The sequence below is a fragment of the Balaenoptera ricei genome, chromosome 8 (assembly GCF_028023285.1).
Source record: "Balaenoptera ricei isolate mBalRic1 chromosome 8, mBalRic1.hap2, whole genome shotgun sequence".
NCBI lineage: Eukaryota > Metazoa > Chordata > Mammalia > Artiodactyla > Balaenopteridae > Balaenoptera > Balaenoptera ricei.
This window is the reverse complement of record NC_082646.1, coordinates 47,465,225-47,485,007: the sequence shown is the minus strand read 5'-3', so window position 1 is coordinate 47,485,007 and position 19,783 is coordinate 47,465,225. Positions and strand designations below refer to the sequence as shown.

The window sequence follows — 19,783 nt, the reverse complement described above, 5'->3', positions numbered from 1 at the left end:
ACCCAGGGTTACACAGAAAATGACAAAGCGGGGACTAATATGTCATGATTTTCAATTCCATTTTCCATGACAGTACACTGTCCATATTTGTTTTTTGAAGTGAGCTCTCCTTATTCCATGGCAGAGAGCCTCAGATGTTACTTGTGATGGTATGTGTGTTTAAGTAGATAAGTTAGTAGTAATTTGATTTATATTCTCTCTTACTCACCCTGTATTGCTTTACTTCTTAATCTTGACACTGCAATATATTTTGCAGTCTCAAGAAAACACCCTGCATCTCTCTTTGGTTGCTAACTCAAATAGCACAGGTTGATTGAGCACCTATATTTGTCAAGGATAATGATTGGATGCCTTGATGATGAAGGCACTTGAAGCTTACAGCCATATACATTAATATTATAAGGCAGTTTCAGCCTTTTTTTTTCATGTTGTGATTCAACAGAAGACAGTTGTCCTGTGTATAGCACACTTATTTTCTCTCTGACTTATTTTGGAATACCAGTAAATGAGAGTGGTGTAATTTCAGGGATAATCTTAAATCTGCACTATTTTGAAAATTTTGGTATTTCAACTAATATTGGTAGTAAGTGATTTGTGGTACCTTTGCCAATGATTTTGATTCATCAGTGCTTTTTGATATTGCGGCTGAGAAGTTACTGATGTAAGAGACTTCCCTCAAAGAGGGTATAATTGATGTCAAGAGAAAATACTTACAGAAGAAGGCTAACAATATGAATTACAGTATTCTGATAGAGGTGGTTTTTCTTTTACCTAGGACCTTGAAATGAGGAAGCAGATGGCCAGGAGGAAGGATGCTAATCATGAGGTGAGTGAGGGATGATGGAGCATGGGAACAAGCATTCAGTTCATTGAGTTCCTAGAGGGGACAGATCACAAGGGATTCAGAACTTCACAACAAGAAGAAATCATTTCTAGTGGGAGGGGGTTTGCCAGGGAATGTTGCCTGCCTACAGGAGACAGATTGCACCTAGGCCTTGAATAATTAGTAGGTTATGGCAAAATCCAAAAAGAGAGTGCTAAGAATTGCTCTCCAGGAAGGATAGCAGTGACAGAAGTCCAGGAATCCACAAAGAATTTTCCAGGAAATAACCAGTAGTCCAGTTTGACTGTGTGGGTATAGAGTAAGAAGTTAAGGCATCAGAAGGTAGAGTTTAGACTTTTTTTGTCTGCTGTAAAAATTCTTCCTGGCCACCCCTGACCTACAAGAATCTTCTTTCTTCTATTGGATTGGCCAAAAAGTTCGTTCGGATTTTCCGTACCATCTTAGAGGAAAAATAAGAACGAACTTTTTGGCCAACCCAAGACTTTCTTTTGCTATTTTAATAACTCATGAGTAATCAGCCTTGGACTTCTTATTAGTGTCTGGGATAAACGGGTGGTCTAATATGTTAGACCAGAAAGATGGTCTGATTATTAGATGCATATGTAACCTACATGCTTGATCAATCAATAAATGAATATATCAAGGAGTACCCATCGCTTTTCTGTGTTATTCTTCAGCTGTAAGAATTCTCTGTTGTTATTTAATATTTTATGCATTTGATCTTCTTTCTCGAGCTCAACAAAAACAATTGAGCGCAGGAACCATATATGCCATAATCTTCTCTAAACCTTCACCACAGCTTCATCCATTGACCTTATTCCTTGTCTGGCCCCAGTCCTGGTCCTACTTCAGGAAAACGTTCAAGCCTAATTAATATTTAAGTTAATTAGTCCTTCAGGCAATGAGGAACCAAGAAGATTGACACAAGCAATAGTGGTACCCAGAGTAGATTTAAGAGCTTGTTTTAATAGTGCAGGGATACAGTGTAAGATGCTAACAGGTGTGGCCAAAATGAGGATGGAAAGGAACATACTGATATGAAAACCATTGTGAAAAAAAGACATTTGTCCTTGCGCTTTGGGTTTTTCTTGTTGGTATTAGAGGAATTCAGAGAAAGGGTTGCTCACGGGGGAAAGAAGTTTCAAGGAAGGATTTGCAAATAAAGTGGAGCTTACCGAGGCCTTAAAGCCTGGGGAATGTTAAAATAACATGGATAAACAAGATCCAGTTAATATACATCTTGCATATACGGCAAAGAAGCTAATTCGTGTGTTTAGCCCTGTGAAACCCTTCCAACAACCCCGTGGTGGACTTTCACCTCTCTTAAGTAGCTGGAGCGGGAGTAGTGGCGGCATGCTTCTAAGATAATTCCCTCAGAGGACATCTCGTAGTAGGCATTTAGTCCCTAATAAAATCCTAGCGGGAGGAGAACCATTCAGCCCTATTTTAATTTGTCTTTGGTCTAACAGCAGCGGAGGCCTTTTCAGAATGTTCCATGTCCAATCAGGGTGGGTTATTAAAGTGCCTGATGGTCTAGGATTGCTGCTACTTCCCCCAAGTTCTTATAAAGAGGAAGCATCTAACGAAGGGCATGCAGGAGCGTGTGCCAAGCAGAGGCAGTTTGTTGGATCATCACAGAGTTTTCTTTCTCAAATTAAGCTATTTCTTTCGATCCATAATTCAGTAAGCCAGACTCAAAACTAGACTCCTCATACTGAGATATAAGTTCTAGGTTTAGTTGAGGTGCTTCAACTAAGATTAGAAGATTTTTTTTCCAAAACAGGAAATGATTTTTTTTTCCCCCAGCAATCACTATAATGCCCAGATTGCAAGTGGGTAAAGAAAGAACAAAAGAAGACACAGCTGTTTCGTGCCTATGGGCTGAAGCTGCCAGGAAGACTTTGTGGAAGAATCCAGCTTGATTTAAACCTTGAATAAAACATGGGATTGGGATTGATGGCAAAGGAGAGTCTTGGAATGATAGTAGCTCCCGTTTGAATAGAACTTTCTACTTCACAAGGTGTTTTCACCTGTATTATTATATTTGACCTTCACAACAGCTGTTTGACATAGCACTTCTAATGACGTATTTATAGGTCTGTTCCTGCACAAAACTTGGAACACTCCAAGGGCAGCACCTACATGCATCTCCTGTGCTTAGTATGGTACCTGATGCAGAGTAGGTGGGCTGGGAGTGTCAAGCAAATGAAGTAAATTCTTTCACCTTGAGTGCTTGGTGTAGACAGGTATTACTAACCTGTATTATAGATGCAAAAACTGAGGTTTATGGAACTTAACTAAGCTGTCTAACTCAAATAAAAGGCAGAACAGTGCCTCAAATATGACCCTAAATCCAGATCACTGCCACCACGCAATATTGTCTCTGTGCTGAGGGGCAAGATACACACTGAACCAAAGGGCTGACAAGACATACCTTTGTGGAGCAGCAAGGGAAATGGCAACACCCAAGTTTGTGTCCATAAAATGACCTGATAATAAATTCCAAAGCTCTGTGTCAACATTCACCTGAACATTGCAGAGATGACTCCTGAGGGACTGTAGGATAAGAGAATGTCCCCGGAATTTTACAGTGGTTGCTGAAAAAATGATTTCTGTTTAGACAGAATATTCCTTTTGACCTTAGTTAAAGCACCTCAGCTAATGCATGTAACTTAAATCTGATGTATGAAGAGTACTCTGGTTTCGAGGCTTGAATCCTGATTGGACATCTACCACTAACATGCTTATTACATATACAAAGCTCCTCATTTAAGAAAGCAATTTTCTGGATTATTTTTTCTTATTGCTTAAAATGGGCCATGCCACAGATGTGAGGCACTAAGTCAATTCCAGTTCCATTCCCTTTGGGTTGCTTCATGTGCTTCATATGTATCTTTTCATTCCTTTCCTCCCTCCCTTCTTCCCTCCCTCCCTCCCTCCTTCCTTCCTTCCTTGTATTACAGTAAGGACACTTAAAATGAGACCTACCCTCTTAAATTTTTTAGTATACATTACAGTATTGTCACTTCACAACTGTTAGGATAACTATTAATCAAAAAAATCTCACAAAGGATAACAAGTGTTGGTGAGGATGTGGAGAAATTGGAACCCTTGTGCAAAACGCAAAATGCAAAATGTTGCAACATCTGTGGAAAACAGTATGGAAGTTCCTTAAAAAATTGAAAGCAGACTGCCACCTGATCCAGCAATCCCACTGCTGGGTATATATCCAGAAAAATTGAAATCAGGATCTCAAAAGAGATATTAGCACCCCCATGTTCATTGCAGCATTATTCATAGTAGCATAACAACCTAAATGTCCATTGGTGGATAAATGGATAAAGAAAATGTGTCACTTCTGAAGAGACATTTTTCCAAAGAAGACATACAGATGGCCATCAGGTACATGAAAAGGTGCTCAACATCACTAACCATCAGGGAGATGCAAATCCAAACCCCAATGAGATATCACATCATACCTGTTAGAATGGCTTGTACCAAAAAGAGAAGAAATAACAAGCGTTTGCAAGGATGTGGAGAAAAGGGGACCCTTGCACACTTTGGTGGGAATATAAATTGGTGCAGCCACTGTGGAAGACAGTTTGGAGGTTCCTCAAAAAGTTAAAAATCACACTGCCATATGAACCCAGCAATTCCAACGCTGGGTATTTATCCAAAGAAATGAAATCAATATCTTGAAAAGATATCTGTACCCTAATGTTTGTTGCAGCATTATTTACAATAGCCAAGATATGGAAACAACCTGAGTCCATTGATGGACAAATGGATAAAGAAAACGTGGATAAAGAAAATATTGTTCAGCCTTGAAATAGAAGGAAATCCTGCTATTTGTGACAACGTGGATGAAACTTGAGGGCATTATATTAAGTTAAATAAGGCAGATAAAGACAAATACTGTATGATCTCATATATACCATGGAAAGGAAAAATATCTTGCTTATAATGTTCTTGTGAGAACTTAATGTATAACATTTGTGAAGGGACTACCCCAGTATCTGATGCATAGTAATTACAGTAATGGAAGCAATTGTTATTATTAGTCTTACTTGTTTGAGAACATCTCTAAATATAAGTTATAACATTAATTTGAAGTTGACTTTGGGGAGGAGTGAAGAGAAGACTACTGCAGCCATCCTAACCTATGGCTCAGCGCCCAGCTGGCCTCTGCTGTGCTGCAAAGGCAGCCTCTTTCTCTTCTGTGGACTCTGAATTTTTATCATTATACAGTGTCCTTCTTTATCTTTCTTTATGGCCTTTGTTTTAAGGTCTATCTTGTCTGATACGAGTGTTGGGACCCTGCTTTTTTGTCATTTCTGTTTGCATGAGATGTCTTTTTTCCATGCCTTTGCTTTCAATCTGTGTGTGTCCTTTGCCCTGAAGTGGGTCTCTTGTAGGCAGCATATTGTAGGCTCTTGTATTTTTATCCGATCTGCCACTCTGTGTCTTTAGATTGAGCATTTTATAGACTCTGAATTGTATATAACTGTGTGCCTAGCTGTTTCTGAACACTCGATTCAGGTTTATTATTATTTAGTTTCTATTACTCTTAATTCTATTTGCACTGGCATAGGTTATTGTTTATGATATTAAATGAGGAGTTAATCTGATAAATAATTGTTCTATGGGAGAGGGCTTCCATATTGCACTGCAGTGATCTGTTTTTCTGACTCTGTTTCCCAATAGACAATTGATTTTCAAGGGCATTAGTCTTGACTTGGTCATCCATTTATCTCCAGAGTCTTGTCAGTGCTTGGCTCATAGTAGGTGCTTAGTAAATGATCATTACATGGAGGAAGAAATAATTGAAGGAATGAGAGGCAAAAAAATCCTAACACAGATATCACATTTTGGGGTTACTTTCAAATCTGAGTTCCTTACTCATTTAATAATGACTATTATTACATCGCTGCTACTAGATTCCCTAAGGTGTTATTGTACAATTATACCCACTAAAATTAGATGCTGCATCTACTAGGAGAAAATCAGTTACTCAACTGACTAGGGGTTGATCTTTCACATAATTGATATCATGACGTACCAACAGTAAAAATAACCCCCTACCACCCTCCTTCCTTCAAGCACTGAATGGGGGCTTTAGATCTGTATCATTCGATTAAGGGGGCCCTTTCTCAAAGAGAGACTGCGAGACTCAATGTCTGTGCCTCTCCTTCATGGGGTATAACATAAGCACATCAGAATGCAGATTCCAGGGAGCACTGGGGCGGAATCCCCCTGCTGAGACAGGCAATAGTAACATTCATTGTTGAGGATTTAGCCAATCCCGAGAGCGGACCATCTCCATATGAACTCCCACGTAACAGGGCTTAGAGAATTTCTGGTTCTTAGAGCACCTCCCTGTTTAGGACACTCTCTCACTTCTCCTGCAATCAGGAAGACTCTGCTCTGAAACACACTTAGACTGTCCACTGTGAAAATATGAAAAGGTGACAAGTTCTGCTATAGTCAGACAGAAAGAAAAAGAATGTTCACATAAAGGGAAAACGGCGACATAGTATTTCAGGAAGCTAGAATGTTATGGATACATACAATGTTCCTTTTCCTTTCCAAGTGGGGGGGGAGGGGGGAGATGTGAGGGGATGTCTCTAAGGCCCTGCCAATGTTGCAGATAAGGTCATGCTGTTCTGCTGTGCTATGACTGCATGCCTTGTAAAACTCCTTCTCTCCTGCCAGGCAACGTGGCTCTGCAAGAATCTCCCCAGGCATGACTTCATAGGGTCTGGTCCATTCTGTAGTTTCATCATAGAAAACATAGGCAAATGAGATGCCGGGCGACACTGCTGGTTTTCTGTGGTTGTTGGAGCTTTCCTCAGCCCCTCCCTGGGACTGGTTGTTTGGTAGTGGCCGCAGAATCGGCCCAGATGTTTGCAGAGTAAATATGATGCTTGACTGTGACTCTGGGAAGCAACTGGGAGGAGGAGTGGGAATGGATAAGAAAGAGGGCCTTATCAGCTGGTACTAAAAGTATCTATGAAAGTCTCATACAGTTATTCTTTTTCCAGCCCTTCCATTCTATTCCAGAGCAAGCAAATTGGGATTAACTACTCTAACCCCTTATTTAGAAATAGTTTACATTGCAGTTGTCTCCTCTCTGATATCTTAATATCTTTCTCTTAATAGTAATTTTAAACTTATTTCTTTTGGATAGATATTTTGTGTGTGTATTCGTATAAACAAATAGAAGGACTCCTCCCATATATGCTTTCTCTCTCTTTGTCAATTTTTACTTGATGTTAAAGAAATGGAAAGAAAAAGTAGGAAGGGAAGATCATTTGTTTCTACTTGACTATGCTTATCTGTGAGGCTGAGGTGTTTGCTCCATCAGAACTCTCTTAACTACAGCATACACTGTTCCCCTCTGCCTAGCAGGACATATCAGTGTAATAAGCCTTGCCATTACCTTGGCTATATTCAAACAAATGCTAAATGGTATCTTACTGTTGTAGGGAAACTTAGACCATTACAGTGTAGACACATTGAGTGGCTACCTTTGTAGAGCTGGACCTGACCCAAGGAAGCTGGGGTCCCCTTACTGTCTCCTGTCTCCCTCCTCCCCCGACCGCCCCCATTCTCAAACAAGACAGCCTTGAGCAAATCTAATCGCTAGGCTGATCAGATCTGAGAGTTCCAAGCACTAACTAAACTCTCTCAAGAATACCGCATGACGGAATTGAGACCTTATGTTTGCCACGAATAGCTTCACGTCATCTCCTACACAAGTGGAGTATTTCAGAATATCGGTTTATGGACTGACTAAATCTGAATGACCTTAGAAACTTGTTACACTACAGATTCCTAGGTTGTGCTGCCCAAGATTTTGCCTTAGGATGTTTGATAGGCAGCCAAATTTGCTACGTTTGGGAACTCCAGTCCGAGACAGTGCCTCAAATTACAAGTCACTTTGGACAGAACCCCTGCGCTCATTTGATGCAGTCATTTTCACCTTGTCCTGTCAACTCTGATGCTGTCTGAATGATTTTCAAGTAGAGGAATTGTGCCACTTAGTCATATCTGAATGGAAGGAAACTAGGAGCCCCAGTAGCAGTCTGTTGAGTTACCCGCCACAAAATGATCCACTGAGGCTTATCTTCCAGACACACTGAGATCCAAAGAAAGCTGTATAAAGGGATTGTGGGCATAAGACTATCAGATACACCAGTGTGCACACATATGTGCCTACACGTGTACACATGCTCTCACTGCCTTGTCTCTGGGAGCTGTGAACGAAGTCAGCCAAGCTCTTGACCAGGGCTGCTGTGAATGATGGCTCAGGCTGTACACTGCACAGTTCAGGGCATCATTTTCACAGACTGTGATGTGAACGGCCCCCAGAAGTTGTGCAGTGTCCTTGTAGAAAGTTAGACATTATTTTGAAAACCAGAAGGCACCCACTACTGCGGAATCAAACAACGTTTGGAGGTGAAAGTTCCCGGGATTAGATTCTCTTCTTGCTCTGCAGCGGGATCTCAAGCTCTGCTCTCAGCACATGGGGACACATATGTACACACTGTACCTTCTGTACTTGCCCTTGCCTTTAATCCAGGCTGATTTGCGAGAGCTTCCCTCCCACACTTCAGTACCACAGATGGATTGGGAAATGCCACAGCAAATTAGAGGTGGGGAGTTAGTTCATGGGGGACAATGTCCCAACTCACGGCTCCTCCAGCCTTCTGGAACTGTTTAATGCCAGCCTTGGCCGTCTTTATCTCCAGAGCCCTTTTCTTGAAACCCAGTCCCATGCAATAAAGCACGTTTATTTCATGCAAACGAAGCTCAGTCGATGCTTATAGTTCCAGCTACCCCAGTTTCCTGGGCACAGCTTGGTTGGGAGGGCCTGGTATGACGGAACATGCACAGCGCAGCGACAGGGTGTGTTCACCACCAAACACAGAGAAGGAAGGGAGCTGCAAAGCTACGGTAGCTAGAGGAGGACTAGCTTTCCTGATTTCAGTTCACAAAAAGCCTCTGGCCTCTACAGTTCACTCGTTTGGCCTGGCATTTGCCCTTGGCCGTGAGATGACATTTCATTCAAAGTAAGTCAGGTTAATTCCCAGGCTTGTGGGATCAGGGCTGGAGTCTCCCCTCCACTGCAGGCCTTCCCTCAAAACCAGTCCTAGGCTTTTGCATTTGTTTTTGTTAAGCAATTGTACAGTCCTGAAATGTGAATTTCCTCCAATCTCTTCCACTTTGCAAACTCCACAGAAGCGTGTAACCAGTCATTTAAAACCCACAGGAACACTGACTGTGAGCTAAGGCTTCAGACATGCAAAGCGCACAACCCTGGGGAACAGCAGCGTCCGGGACAGGAGGCTCCCATCACTTCACACGAGGGCGGCGTGGGTTTTTGCAAATCAAACGCACGTAGAAACCCAGTGGTGGCCCAGGTTGGACGCACTGCATGGGAGGCGCGGTTGAGTGAGGACCCAGACCAGGGAGCCACCTGTTCCTGTAGCTTGCGTGCATGTAGTTCACACCACCTCAGGCCACTCACAGTTTGCTTACCTGCTCATTGTTGCTCTCCCACCATTCCCCATACTCCCTTTGGGGGTGAAACACTCTATTTCCGACTTGTGCTGGGCCAGTCTCCTGTCTTTGTACCTGGTGAGCATGAACAAGGACAGGAGCAAACAGAAAGATGTGATTGTGTGCTTCACTGGCCGGGCTGAGGCAGAGCTGGGGCTGCAGAGGGTGGCCCCTCGCCCGCACAGGGCTCCTGCTTTCACTGCGGTGGCTGGCCTGTGATGCTATAGATGGTTGTGATGGTGTATCGATAACACTGGGGGGTAATTTGGTTACTCCTTGGTTGAGCCACATGTGATCTACCCTTTTACATTGCCTATTGATCACACTTAATAGTCAGTGGCAAAAAGGATGTAATTCATAGCATCTAAGAAAAAGATGAATATCAGTAAATGAGAATTTATTTAGTGTTTACCATATGCCAGGCCTGGTGCTGGAATTTGACCCAAATGTAGTCCTGGCAACAACTTGTGGCAGAGCCTCTGCTATTATTATATCCATTTTACTGAAGCAGACACCTAAGATTATAAGGATTAAGTAGATTGATCAAGGATTTTGGACACAGGAATCTAAGTTCAGAACCTACACTTTTAGCCATTATAATGTGTTTGCCTTCTAGTTTAAAAAGTCATTCTTATCATTAATGAACCTTCATTGAGTGGTACTATGTCTGAGCGTGATAGTAGAGACTGGTGATGCCCAAAGAGAAAAGAGACGTTCCTTGGATGTGAGAGGTTTACATAACCATTAAGCTGAAGTGTGACAGTCAGTATTGGGCTGCTTGCATTGTGGCGAGTGGCTTAAAACAGCTTTTATATCAGAGTTAGCAATTCACCACACCTGGAAGGTACTAGAAGTTTCATCTAAAATAAGTTATGAGATTTCCAAAATTTGTCTGCTACATTGTGCATCAAGATGAACCCTTATATTTGTATGACAGTTTTCAGAGCCAACATGCTTTCACAGAAATAATCTTTTTTTAATTCATCAGTTTAAGCCTGTGGGGTAATTAAAGAGGCATTGTTATCCCCATTTGCCAAATGAGGAAACTGAGACTTACTTAACTGACTTGACCAAAATCACAAGCCTAGTGAGTAGAGAATAATAGTCAGTAGAGCTTGCAAGCGTCCAAGACTCTTAAGGTTTATTATCTTTATTACATTTTCCCTTCTAAATCTGGAGCCTGATCTGGTGCCACTTCCTCCATGTTCCTGGTATTCAGCAGGTAGTGATAAAGTGACTATCAGAAGACCTGTTTACCCTTGATATAGTCACTTTTTAAAAAAGTTTTCTTTTCCTGCTGTCTCAAAATTCATGTTAAATAAAACAAAAGGCAACAAAATTAAAATCATTATTTGTCCTGGGACAAAGGGCTTCCTCATAACTTTTTTCTCTTCTAAGATGTGAAAAGTATTTAGTATTCGAGTGAAAGTGAAGTGGCTCATTCAATCAAGCAAAATGGATTACCTTCTTCAGTAAACATTAGTTGAGCAGCTATTAAATTCTAGGCAATGGGCTTTGTCCTAGGGATAGAGAGATAAGTAATCCTCAGGTCCTGCCTCATAGAGCTCACAGTCTCATGGGAGAAGGAAGGGGAGAAGACAGTATGTACACAGTAACTTTAGGTCTAAGCTATAAAGAAGAGAGGAAAAGAACTTAGAAGACTTTCTTTGAGAAGATAAAGCATCGGACCAAACCAGATTGAGCAGCTTTTATTTCACCAAAGAAAACACCTTGGAAGAGGATCCCTTGTGAAGTACCAGTCATTGAAGGACATTCCACATTTCAATAGAAAATATTTTGTATTTATTTGTGAATTGGGTTGCATAGTCAGAATGCTGCTCTAGAGCTTAAATTAAAAGAATATTAATATTAATAGAATAATAGAAGTATTCATGGTTCTTTACAAAGGGGTCCTTAAAAGTATTTTTGAATATCTTCTGTTAGGCTAATTTCCAGTTAATTTAAATTTTTTCATAGCTAATTTAGGACATCTACACTCTTCATGCCCCAAAGCTCTTCTTTCTGTCTCTATCTATGTCTCTCTGTCTGTCTCTCTCATGTACACACACACATACACACACACTCTGCCAGGTGCCCCTGCTTTTGAAACATCTTATTCTCTCATAACCCACTCTCTTTTGGTAAAAGATTTTACAAAACAAAATAAAAAATACAAATCCCAACTTATTCCAATAAAGCAAGAGATACATTAGACTTATTTAGACCTTTCAAATAGTTCTTGTATTCAAGGTGAAAATGTCATTTACAGATTGGGAAGCTTATCTTTGCTTTTGGATGGGACCCTTCTTCCTGTCTATAACTATAATTACAGCTTAACTATGTTTACCAGATACTTAAATAAACCACATTTTCATTCATTCATTTATTCATTATTCCATTCACCATAATGTACTGTTTAAAGTAGCTAATGATGCTTTTATAGTCTCTGCTGCAGGTGTATAATTCTTTCCATTTGGGCTTATTTCAGAACTATAGAACTGTCAATTAAAATAGTTAAAGATTTTCAGAATTTATAGCTAATAAAATATCATTGAAAATTACTTCTCTTATATAATAAATTCATATATCTTTTAGGCACTTACTAAAGCAGAGATATACATACAGTTATGCACACATGTACACACATACTCTTGAGGTACTGTTTTACGTGCTTTACAAATATTAACTCAGTTTTCAAATAAAATGCTTTGTGATTATATTCAAGGTCATAATAGAAATAATAATGATAACAGAATATTGAATGTTCCTGGTTCTTTTTGGTATATTATCTTCAATTCTTAAAGCTACCCTACAAAGTAGGTGCTATTATCCTTACTCCAAAGAGGCAGGCATTGAGGATCAGGGTCCGTAAGCCCAAGCTTACAAGGTTTATGAATGGGGAACCCAGTATTAGAAAATGTGCCTCTCTGACTCCAAAGCTCATCTTATTTCCATTCATCTTCCATATAAGTAACAGTGTCAGTAATTTTAGAAACAAAACTATGAAGACTTATTATTTACCTTTTCTCTTCTAGGCCCCATTTTGCAAATAAGTAGTAGAGTTAATAAGGATGGCCAGTGGAGGAGCTAGTGTAGGACTTTATATTGTGTTCCCTCATTTGGGTTCCTATAGATGCACTACATATGTCTAATTTACAGCATTCAAACCATTTACTGAATACTCCACGTGCAAGGCACTATGATAAGGAGCACGTGGATAGCTCTATGCCGTTGATAAGTTCATAGCCTGGAGTGGGAGGATGAAATGTAAGCAGATAATTTTTAAACAATGTGAGAAGTTTTATTATAGAAACGAATACAAGAAGGACTCCTAACGCATACTAGAATGGCAGGAAAAACTTCAGTGAGATATGATCCTAGGGTAAATCTTGAAAGATGAGTAGGAATGCAGTGTGAAAAGATGGGTAGGCAGGCAGAAGAAAAATCAAGAGCAAACAGCGTAGTATACATGGGGAAACAGTGCTTGGTATTTTTTACTGTAACCTAGGGTAAATAACACAAGGTAAAATGCACGGTGTGGATGGAGAGGCTAAGAAAAAAATGTGGTCAGAGTTGACATTTAGATAAAATACTATGGACTTGAGGGAATGGAACTAGAGATAGAGCGACTCATTCTGTTGCAATAGTTCATGTGAGAGATGATGAGATAATTCCTTGGGGTAGTGATAATACGGAGGAAAATTAGAGAACAGTTTCAAAAATATTTAGGAGGTAGATTGAGTAGGATTATCCATGAGTTTAAGAGAGAGAAGTGTAGAATGCTACCTCAGTTACTGCCTTGGGTGGTGCACTTAACCAAGTTAAGAAAATATAGGAGAAGGAGTATATTTGGAGGAAGAAATAAAAAGCTTCATTTTGGAATATTGGGTTTGAGATGCTGGTGGAACATAAAATTGGACAAATTCAGTAGGCACATGGGTTTAAGAATCCAGAAGTTAGGGGACTGTTATGTACTTGGGAGCCATTAGCATACAGATGACTGCAAATACCGCGAGAATGGTTGAAAGTGCCCACAGAGAGCAGGTAAACTATGGGGTGGTGGAGGGAAGGGTTACAGACTCGCTCATTCTACCTGTTCACAAACTTCTATAACACTGTTAATGGAAGCATTCCCTCTAAATGTTTTCTGAGTACCTGCTATATGCTAGATACTGAATTCAGGGTTCTTCAATCTGCTATTTTTTCCCTTTACAGTCTCCAGGCTTGTAGATCTGTGCTCAATATAGCTTTGACACTTTGGTTTCTGGGCCATAATCTTAGCATGAAAAACTGTCACAATAGGTTTAAAAGATTTAAGAATGATTTGTTCTGAAATTAGCTTTAGTTGCCGTCTATGAAGATTTTTTTTTTTTTGGTTCATTTTGTACCTCCTTTGTCCAGGAAGCTCTAGTTCCTCTTTACTCAGTTCTACAAGAGCCCATGTTCATCTGGTGAATTTAAAAGATATGGGGGTAATCACTCAGGATTGGATAGTAAATGTAATTTCTCCATAATGATTTGAATAAAAAATTCCATTTCTTTACTCCCTTTCCCCTGTCTCTGCCAATATCTACTAGACACTGGATTACTGAAATTTCTATATAGGCTACGTGGTCCAGAATGGATAAATGAGTCCAGAATGAGGTGAAAGACCAGAATAAAATGAACAAATTCAAAGAAGAATGTGTATATTAGGTGAAATAGCAGGTATTGTGGGGATGATGCCTGAAGCTAGAAGGAAAAGAGAGAGTTTGCTATTAGACATAAGGACTCCTATGGGAGGGAGATTCAGGTAATATGTTTACCAGAGGTAGGATGGCTAAAATGATAATTCTAATTGCATTAGAATTTAATCATTACAGTTGAGAAATGAGCCCATGGTGATGGTTTCCTCTTTATATAGGCACTAAGGTAACCCAGAATGATAGCAGAGCTTGGGGTGGACAGAAATTCTTTACCCAGAAGTTGGTAGTAAATAGTAATTTTAAAGAAAGTTGCAAGATAGAGGGATAACTAGATGTCAAGAGCCTCAATGAAGGCGGTTTTTCACTTTTACATTTCTGTATGACATGTGGAATATGTCTGGAAGTAGCATGGAGTTGCTGACCCCCAGCTCTGTGCCCTGAGGAGTATGTGATGTGGAAGGATAAGTAACCTTCTATGAAAGGCCTACAGGGGAAGGAATGTCCTTAGGAGAGAACCAGGTTTTAGGTAAAGAAAATACAGTAAATGGAGTGTTTAGTGAAGAGGTTGAAGTTGAAGGAGGGTCTTTATCAAGAAATAGGGATTACAGACAGAGCCTTCAAATGGTTTGGAAGGGAAAAGTCCAGTGGGTGAAACAAAGACCAGTATGTGTAAATGGAATTTCCCAACACGATACTGTTTCTGAGATGCTAGGAAGATTCCATGGTAAATTCTCTCACCTTCCCTTAATGTCAAGTGCAAAGATTTTCCATCATCCATGAGCGAGGAGGCTGAGGAAGCAAGTGCTGTTGTGAATAGACATCCCATGGCATATTTGGAGGGATGTTTTCTGATACATATTGCAGACTCTCTGAGTATGTGGTTGAGATGAGAGGGGAAAAACAGCATTGAGATCCTAGAGGTCTCAGTAGTAGAGGGAAAAAAGGGACAGAAAAGGAGAAAGCTGAAGGTGCCAGAGGCACATTTCCCTGACTCCATAATTTAGTCAAGGCCTTGTCCTGCCCAAAGTGTTGTTCCTTCCAGTAACTAAAATTATCTTGAGAAATAGTTTTCTTTTACCATCTTCTCTCCCACACTGACTCACACTATGCCGCATACTCTACTCTTTGAAGGAGCGTTGAGCTAATTCTTCTGAACTCTTAACAACACCCAGCTCATTTTCTGCTCCCACACTGGGTATCATTCAGTTTAGTGCAAACCACAGGGAGACATTTTCTCCTTTGTGTAGAAACCACTGTACACATATTTTACTTTATTCTATCATCCTTTAAAATATTTAGAGGAAAAAAAAAAACCCAACAGTGGTCTCTCTTAGAGGTCAATGAAAGGAAGATGGAAAATGTTGGAAATTTCATGTATGTTTTCTGTGTAAATTCAATATGGAATGGTCACCAACAGGGCAGGAGAGAAGGATTGGGGAGTTAGTGTGTAGGAGGGTGTTTTTAAAGGAAATCTCTCATTTAAACCATTATGAATGCATCCCATTTACGAAGTAAATTTAAATCCTCTTTTTCCTCAACTGCATTCTGCTATTCAGAATAGAAGTATGTATGAGCAGAGATGAATGATATGGAAGGAAAGAGTCTTTTCCTCAAAAATATAAATTATTGAAGTAGTTATAGAACAAATCACTTTGTCACAGAAAACCCAATAAGTGATTTTCACACCAAAATTGCTGTCAAGAAGGCAGAGTTTTGAGGCTAAGATTAAGCATAAACCTAGAAAACTAGAGAATTAAAAAAAGATGATGAGTGAATAAAACTTGTGAATGAATACGTGGATGAATAAATGAATAAAATGGAAAGGTAACTCGGGGGGTTATCAAATCTCCAAAGGGCTTTGCTGTTATTGTTGTTGTTTGTTTTGCTTGGTTTTGTTTTGTTTTTATTAAGTGGAAACTGAAGCAACTTTGTAGACTTAGGTCAAGAGACCAAGGAAGAGAGAAAAAAAATTAAAGATGTTTGGGGAAAGGGAATACCTAATGCAGAGTTTTGAGATAAAACAATTACAGAAAAAAAGGAAAGAACACACTTTTTTCACTTATACGTCATAATTAACCAGTTGGCATATACTGCAGGCTTCATCTTCACACCATACCCAGAATCTGACCATTTCTTACCACCCTCTCTATTTACTACCCTGGTCCAAGCCACTGTCATCTTTTACAATGAAAATTATACTAGCTTCCCAAACTGGCCCTGCTTCTGTCCTTATGAAAACCCTCCCCACCACCCAACCCATCCAGTCTCCACACAGCAACCAGAATAATCCTGTCAATACAAACATCTTTTTTATCACTTCTCTGCTCAACCCATCTCCCTGAGTAAATCTAAATTTCTTATAACGGTTTACAAAGTCCTATATAATCTTCTCCCTCTATTATTTCTCTGATCCCATAACTTACTTTTTTCCCCCTTCCCCACTTTGTTCTGCTTGAAGCCACCAGCCATCCTCCCACTAAAGTGCCATTTGCTTTGGCCATTTCCTCTGCCTTCAGTGCTTCCCCACAAAATATCTTGAGACTACCTCCTTTAAATCTTTTCTCAAATGTTCCTTTCTCAATATAGCCTGCCATGACCACCCTGTTTAAAAATGCAACTGTGACCTCACTCTTCGTACCATTTCCTGCTTTTATCTTATCCAACATAATTTATATTTTACTTATTTGTTTTATTTACTGTCTTTTTTCCCGGTAGAATCTTCAAAAGAATGTGAGCTCTATGAAGCCATGATATTAGACTGTTTTCTTCACTGCCATCTTTCCAGTGCCTGTGACATTGCCGAGCTTATTACAGGTGATGATATTTGTTGAATGAATATATGCATAAATGAATGAATAAAAGGAGAACCATGTTATGGGAAAATATTCAGGTGGGGAGGAGGAAAGATGAGCAAGCTCGTGCTAAACGACATGAGATCTCTCAAAGTTGGAATGATAATCAGTGAGAGTAGAATGGGTGGAATTTGAGGTTTGTGAAAGTATGGGTAGAAAAGTGAAATAGCCACTTTGGGCAGGAAGCTTATGGAGTAAGCAAAAAATCTAAGGAAAATGATTGGCAGGTAAAACACAGAAGGTTGTACAAAAGATCCTCAGTTAAAAAAAAGTATTTGCCTCTCTTTCACATAGCCCCATTCTTCATACCAAGCTGTCCCATTCTGACATTGAGGAGTTAGATGCTGATTAGACTAAGGTGATAATGGTAACCCATTTTACTTATCAGTTTCAGCCAATGATCATGAGAGAGGGTATTCTGGACATTTCTAATGAATTTTTTAGTCTTATCAAGAAAACACTGGAAAACATGGTCCCTTTTTGCTGTGGACAGTTGTTTGGATGTGATACCTGACAATGTTACAACCATGCCGCAGGCATGAGAGAAGTTAAGGCAACATTCCAAAAAATGGTGGCATGGAAGATTAAAAGAACATAGGTCCTAGGCAATGTCTCTGAGCCACTGAATTAGCCTCTTTAACCTCAGAACTTCTTTTTATGTGAGATTGGTTTCTTTATAATGTAAGCCACCCTGAATTAGATTTTAGATTCTCTAATGCCAGCACCCTCCTACCTCTTACCTTGCTTCATTACTTTCTCTACCAAGGCTGAGTCCAAGAATTTCTAAGGTTGTTTATAGCATTTACTTATGCTTAGCTATTTATAAGTGTGTGTGTGTGTGTGTGTGTGTGTGTGTGTTTATGAAAACCCTAAAGAAGCAAGTTACTACCAAATACTTTATCTTACCTAACCGTTTGTATTCTTTTAAATAGTGTTCCTTTTTTATACATATTATTGTATATAAAAAGTGTGAGAGTCTTCATAGAGTTAGATTTGTATAGAAAAAAAAAGAGAGAGATAGACTGGGTAAAACAAAGTATTATGTTCTCAATAATCCACATTTAGAGAATGCCTAAACAGTTCGCCCTTATAACCATGGTACAAACACCACTGTTCACGTATCAGAAGCTATGCTAACTGTAGTCACAACTAGAGCAGTATTGTGATTTATAAGATTTCAGATGACCAAAATATATTTTTCATATACATTTGGTCTTTCTCCACCGTTCCTGGCTCACAGCTCTAAAAACTCTTGAAATTTCCTAAGTATTGAGAGTGATAAATGTGTCTTCTGTGATATTAATGAGGTGACTTTTGGAACTCAGCTAAGGATGGGGCCTGGTTGCCCAGTGGACCGAACCATGTGATTAGAGGGTTAGAACTTTCAATCCCACCCTTTTGACCTCCAGGGAAGGGAAAGGGGCTGGAGATTGATTTCAGTTGCCAATGGTCAGTGATTTAATCAGTCATACCTATGTAAGGAAGCCTCCATAAAAACCCAAAGGACAGGTTTGGAAACTTCCAGGTTGGTGACTTGTAGAGATGTTCAGAGTGCAGTGCCCGGAGAGGGCCTGGAAGCTCTGTGTCTCTTCCCACATACTTTGCCCGATTCACCTCTTGCATCTTGTTCTGAGTTCTATCCTTTTACAATAAATCGGTGATCTAGTAAGTACAGTGTTTCTCTGAGTTCTGTGAGCCACTATAGCAAATTTATCCAAGCTGAGGAGGGGATTGTGGGAACCTCTGATTTATAGCCAGTCAGTCAGAAATACAACTTGGACTTGGGACTGGCTCTGACTTCCAAGGTAGGGGTCGTGGGAACCTCCAATCTATAGCTGGTTGGTGACAGCTGTAGGGGAGGGCAGACTTGTGGCACTGAACCCTTAACCTGTGGGATCTGATGTTATCTTCAGGTAGGTAGTGTCACAATTGAGTTGAATTGTCAGACACCCAGTTGGTGTTCAAAGAATTGCTTGTTGGTGTGGGGAGAACCCGCCCATAATTGGAACTGAGTCCAGGAACCCAGATAACCAGTTATTATCTGTTCAGTGTTGCGTTCTCAGACTGATTAACTAGTGGGAACTATCACAAGTTCAAGCACTTACAAGGACTTAGATAAAGTTTTTGGTCGCATATGTTTGCAGAATTGGTATTGGCCGGCATGGATTTGCCAGATATTTCCCTCAATTACCTTTCATGTCACTAGACTAGGAAAACGTCAAGAAAAACAAAGAAGAGACAAATGAAGAAAACAAAGCTTAGTGTCCCTGTGTACTTATCCGTTACGTAGTCAGTTATAGATCCACATAAAAGTGGTCCTGGCTTTACTCAGTGAGGATTTTGGAATTCTCTTCCAGGTGCCATCCTATTTGAGCCGATTATAGCCAATTTAGGAGCCAGTTTTTGTTTCTCAGTTCTCCCTTTCCCTTTGCCTCCCTGGCTTTGGACAGGATGTTTCTGCCTTTAGTTTTCAATGTTGACTTCGGTGCAGTCATTGTCCCCACTTTCCCTCTGTACCAGTGCAACCTTTCTAGCAGCTCTGGGCACATTCAACCTTGTTCCCGTGTTGGTTTACTCAAACACCAGGCTAGACCTTTGGACTCCAGGCCAAGTTCGGATCGAACACCTACCCTAGGTGATATCTTTAGCGATCACCCAGAAACACAGTTTCTGATTTTAAGATGTATGAGGCAGAGCGCACACACTACATTTTACTTTTCAGATTTATTGACCCATTACCCTTAGGATCGTCCTACTTTTATCCTGACAGTGATAAAGTAAGGAGAGAAACTATGAAATAGATTTGAATAGCATTTAAAATATTGCAGAAAGCTTTTCTT

The 19,783-nt window shown here is 40.0% G+C and overlaps 1 protein-coding gene and 1 long non-coding RNA gene across 9 annotated transcripts in view; one reads left to right on the top strand and one right to left on the bottom strand.

The window, feature by feature from the left end:
• The window catches only part of GRM5 (glutamate metabotropic receptor 5), a 531,751-nt gene that overhangs the window by 6,952 nt on the left and 505,016 nt on the right, over positions 1-19,783 (bottom strand). For 2 of the 5 annotated variants that reach the window (XM_059930609.1, XM_059930612.1), the window contains exon 8: positions 9,386-9,481. The exons of 2 other annotated variants lie outside the window; for them this stretch is intronic. In XM_059930609.1, coding sequence (XP_059786592.1) covers positions 9,386-9,481 — 96 coding nt within the window. The remainder of the gene's footprint in view (positions 1-9,385; positions 9,482-19,783) is intronic. One more of the 5 variants, XM_059930613.1, reaches the window with a different exon arrangement.
• LOC132370505 (uncharacterized) overlaps positions 1-19,783 on the top strand; it is a 370,395-nt gene that overhangs the window by 179,795 nt on the left and 170,817 nt on the right. For all 4 annotated transcript variants that reach the window (XR_009504594.1, XR_009504593.1, XR_009504596.1 and 1 more), the window contains 2 exons: positions 776-826; positions 16,807-16,905. This is a non-coding gene — a long non-coding RNA (uncharacterized LOC132370505). The remainder of the gene's footprint in view (positions 1-775; positions 827-16,806; positions 16,906-19,783) is intronic.